At 63.8% G+C, this 3120-nt stretch overlaps 1 protein-coding gene across 1 annotated transcript in view; it reads left to right on the forward strand.

Annotated features, from left to right (window-relative positions):
• The first annotated feature begins 2628 nt into the window (after nt 1-2628).
• Nucleotides 2629-3120, forward strand: part of LCAT (lecithin-cholesterol acyltransferase) — a 6541-nt gene continuing 6049 nt past the window's right edge. Inside the window, exon 1 of the mRNA XM_009643277.2 lies at nt 2629-2776. Coding sequence (XP_009641572.1) covers nt 2629-2776 — 148 coding nt within the window. The remainder of the gene's footprint in view (nt 2777-3120) is intronic.

Genomic DNA, 3120 nt, shown 5'->3' on the forward strand with positions numbered 1-3120 from the left:
GGAGCTCAGCAGGGCCAGGCTGAAGGGACTGAAAAGGCCGAAGAGGCGGCCGGGAGCTCGGCTGGCAGAGACGCCGTGCCCGAGGAGGGGGCCACCAGCTCTGGTGGCTCCTGAAGGCCACCCTTCCTTTTCTCTTGCCCTTCATCCGCCTCTGCGGGAAGGGGCCCCTCTGCTCCATGGGGAACCCACCCTGCCAACCCAGCCCATCCACCAGTGCCCTCCAGGCCCATGCAGACCCAATGCAACTGGCTCGCCCCTGGGAGGAAGACGACATCTTCCCTTAGCAGGACTGTCTCGAAGCCAACCCACTCTTGCTGTGCCACTCTTGCTGCCACCCTGGCCAAGCTGCCTTTCCCCCCATCCTTGCAGAGCAAGAGGAGATGGGAGGCAGCAGCTTTCTGCCCCAGTGCTCAGCTCCAGAGAAGGTGCTGGGCAGGAAGGTTTTGCACCCAGAGGATCCACCCAGAGCCACACTCCAGGTGAGCTTCAACCCCCCCCGCAGCATCTTTCTGCTCAGCACTGCTGCGCACCAGCCCACCGCCCCGCCAGAGCACACTGGGAAGGCTGGAGCAAGCCCATGAGCAGTTGGGTTTTGCTCCACCACCATGGCTAAGCACTGTTCACCTCTTCTCAAATGCTTTCCCCTGGCCTCTCCAACATGGAGCAGCTCTTCCCCTTAGCTGCAGCATTGGGTCTTGGGGGCGGCAGTGGGGGAAGTTCCAGCTGGACACACAGCCATGCCATCCTGCTGAGTTTCTGCTAATGCATTTCAAAAATAAGACCCCCCCCGATTTCCTCCATCCCGCAGCCCCTCCCTGGGCAGGGGCAGGGATGCCTTGAGGGAGACCAGAGCAGGGAGAGCATCTCCTGTGCCCCCAGCCCCGACCTCGCGCAGGCAGCACCACTGGGCTCAACACACCAGGCTGAAAGCCAAGAGCAGCGATTTTAAGGAGAAAAGTTAAATTATGCCATAATAAGCCCTGGGGTAGGTAGCCCAAGTGTGGGGCTGCCCAGTGAGGGGCTGCAGGGTGGACACCCTGACAGAGGCAAAGGCGAGCAGAGATTTCTTATCGCTCCTGTTCATGCTCCCGGGGTGTCCCCAGGTTTCTGTCCACCAAGGAGAGCATGGTGGAGATGAACCCCCACATCCTTCTTCCCCTGAGCCCCGTGCGCTCCTCCAGTGCAATCAAGCTCAGCCCAAGGGTGACGCTGAGCCCTGAGGTGGGGTGGGGAACCTTGGCACCCTGGATCTGACCTCTTCGTCTCCATGGTCGGCTTGTTCAGCCCTCGCCTGCTGGGTTAGTAAAGCTTTCCTTGGGCAGAGCAAGGCTTGGGTGCACCAGGAGACTGGCTGTGTCAGGGGGATGGAGCTTCCCAAGGGACCAGGTGAGGGCTGCATGGGCACGTGGAGCCCATTTTTGCATCCTCACACAGATCTGTAACCCGCTCCTTCCGAAACGCAGCACAGCATGCCTTCAGAGCAGGCACTGCAGCCATGCATTGCAGAAACAACTGAAAAACCCCACCCAAAGCTGAGATGTCACCCTCTTCTTCCTCCTCCTGGGACCGGACTGTGCCCTAGGGTCCCTGGGAACCTGCCAGCAGCTCCCTATTAGTGCCCCTGGGGGACCGAGCACTGGGTTGGGGCTGGGTGGTCAGAGGGGGACCTAGGGAAGGGGCACCTGGGATTGCACCCCGGCCCCCTGGCTCCTTCTGCCTTGGGCCCCTCCAGTCCCTGGTGCAGGCAGGGCCACCTGGAACCCTGCCCATGCAGGCTGGGGGCTGCAGGGGCTCCCCCCAGGCTGGGGCTGGCACCAAGGGGGCACCCCTGGGGACCCAGAGCCCACAGAGGCCAGGAGCTGCATCCCCCAGGACTGAGTGCCTGTCAAGGGGATGCTGCATGGGGCAGGCTGGGCAGGGGGGCATGGGGCAGGGGCAGTGCCTGGGGTGGCACTGGGGGACCTGCTGCTGCCATGTGGCACCAAAGGCTGCCCAGGTGTGTCCTCGCCTTTTCTCGTCCCCGCGTCCCCCCGGGGGCAGGGGCAGTGCCTGGGGTGGCACTGGGGGACCTGCTGCTGCCATGTGGCACCAAAGGCTGCCCAGGTGTGTCCTCGCCTGTTCCAGCCCCGATGTCCCCCAGAGGTTTGGGGTCCACCTGGGCCACGTTGGCAGCACCAGCACCCCCTTGCCAGGGCAGAATGAGCAGAGCGGTGCTGCCTTCACCCAGGCAGGGAGTGGGCAGGGAGCAGGCAGCCCCGAGTGGCCCCGTGGGGTTACCCCAGGAGCATGGTGCATGGGGAAATGCGTGGCAGCCACAACCCCAGCACACAGTGGAGGGACGCCCAGGCACTAGGAAGCTGCTAAGATCACATGCCCACTCCACCAGCACCCCCAAACAGGGCTCTCAGGGTGCAGAGAGCCCCTGGGCACTGCTGGGCTGCCTTGGCAGGGCATGGCATGTCCACAAGGCCAGTCCTCCGGCCCTCCCCGTCCCTCCTCCCCATCACGGCCAGCCCCTTGCAGCTCTCCCCTCCCCTGCAGCCCGGGTGCCTCTTGGCTGGACCTGCGTAAAAAATATAAAAGGCTGTTTTGCTTGGAGGCATCCAGAGGATCCCAGCCGAGCTTGCCATGGGGAGCAGCGGCACCAGGGTTGCGTTGCTGACGCTGGCACTGCTCCTGCAGCCCACATCCCAGTTCTGGCTCTTCAACGTCCTCTTTCCACCCACCAGCACCCCAGAAGCTCCCCCGACCAACAGCACACCGCCCGTGGTACTGGGTAAGGTCAGGCCAGCATGGGCACCACGCGGGGTATGGGTGGGCACCCCAGTGCCACGCAGCCCCCCAGCAGCCGGCGGTGAGGTTGGGGTGCTGCGCTGCCGGCACCTTGGCAGCTCTTGGCTGTGATGGTCCTTTGCTGAGGAGCTGGAGCCACCAAGGGGGGGTGACACATGGCTCCCAGGTCCCCTCCCATCTGCCAGGCTGGCGATGCAGGGCTATGCCTGGCCGCAGCTGCCTGGAGCTGGGCGTGCAGGCTGGGCACCCCAGAAAGCAAATGGGGATCTAAAATCTCACAGCTGGCCCAGAGGGTGTTTTTAGGGCTTGCTTGGTCCGGGGTGGGGC

The sequence above is a fragment of the Egretta garzetta genome, unplaced genomic scaffold (assembly GCF_000687185.1).
Source record: "Egretta garzetta isolate BGI_Z169 unplaced genomic scaffold, ASM68718v1 scaffold27, whole genome shotgun sequence".
NCBI classification, from domain to species: domain Eukaryota; kingdom Metazoa; phylum Chordata; class Aves; order Pelecaniformes; family Ardeidae; genus Egretta; species Egretta garzetta.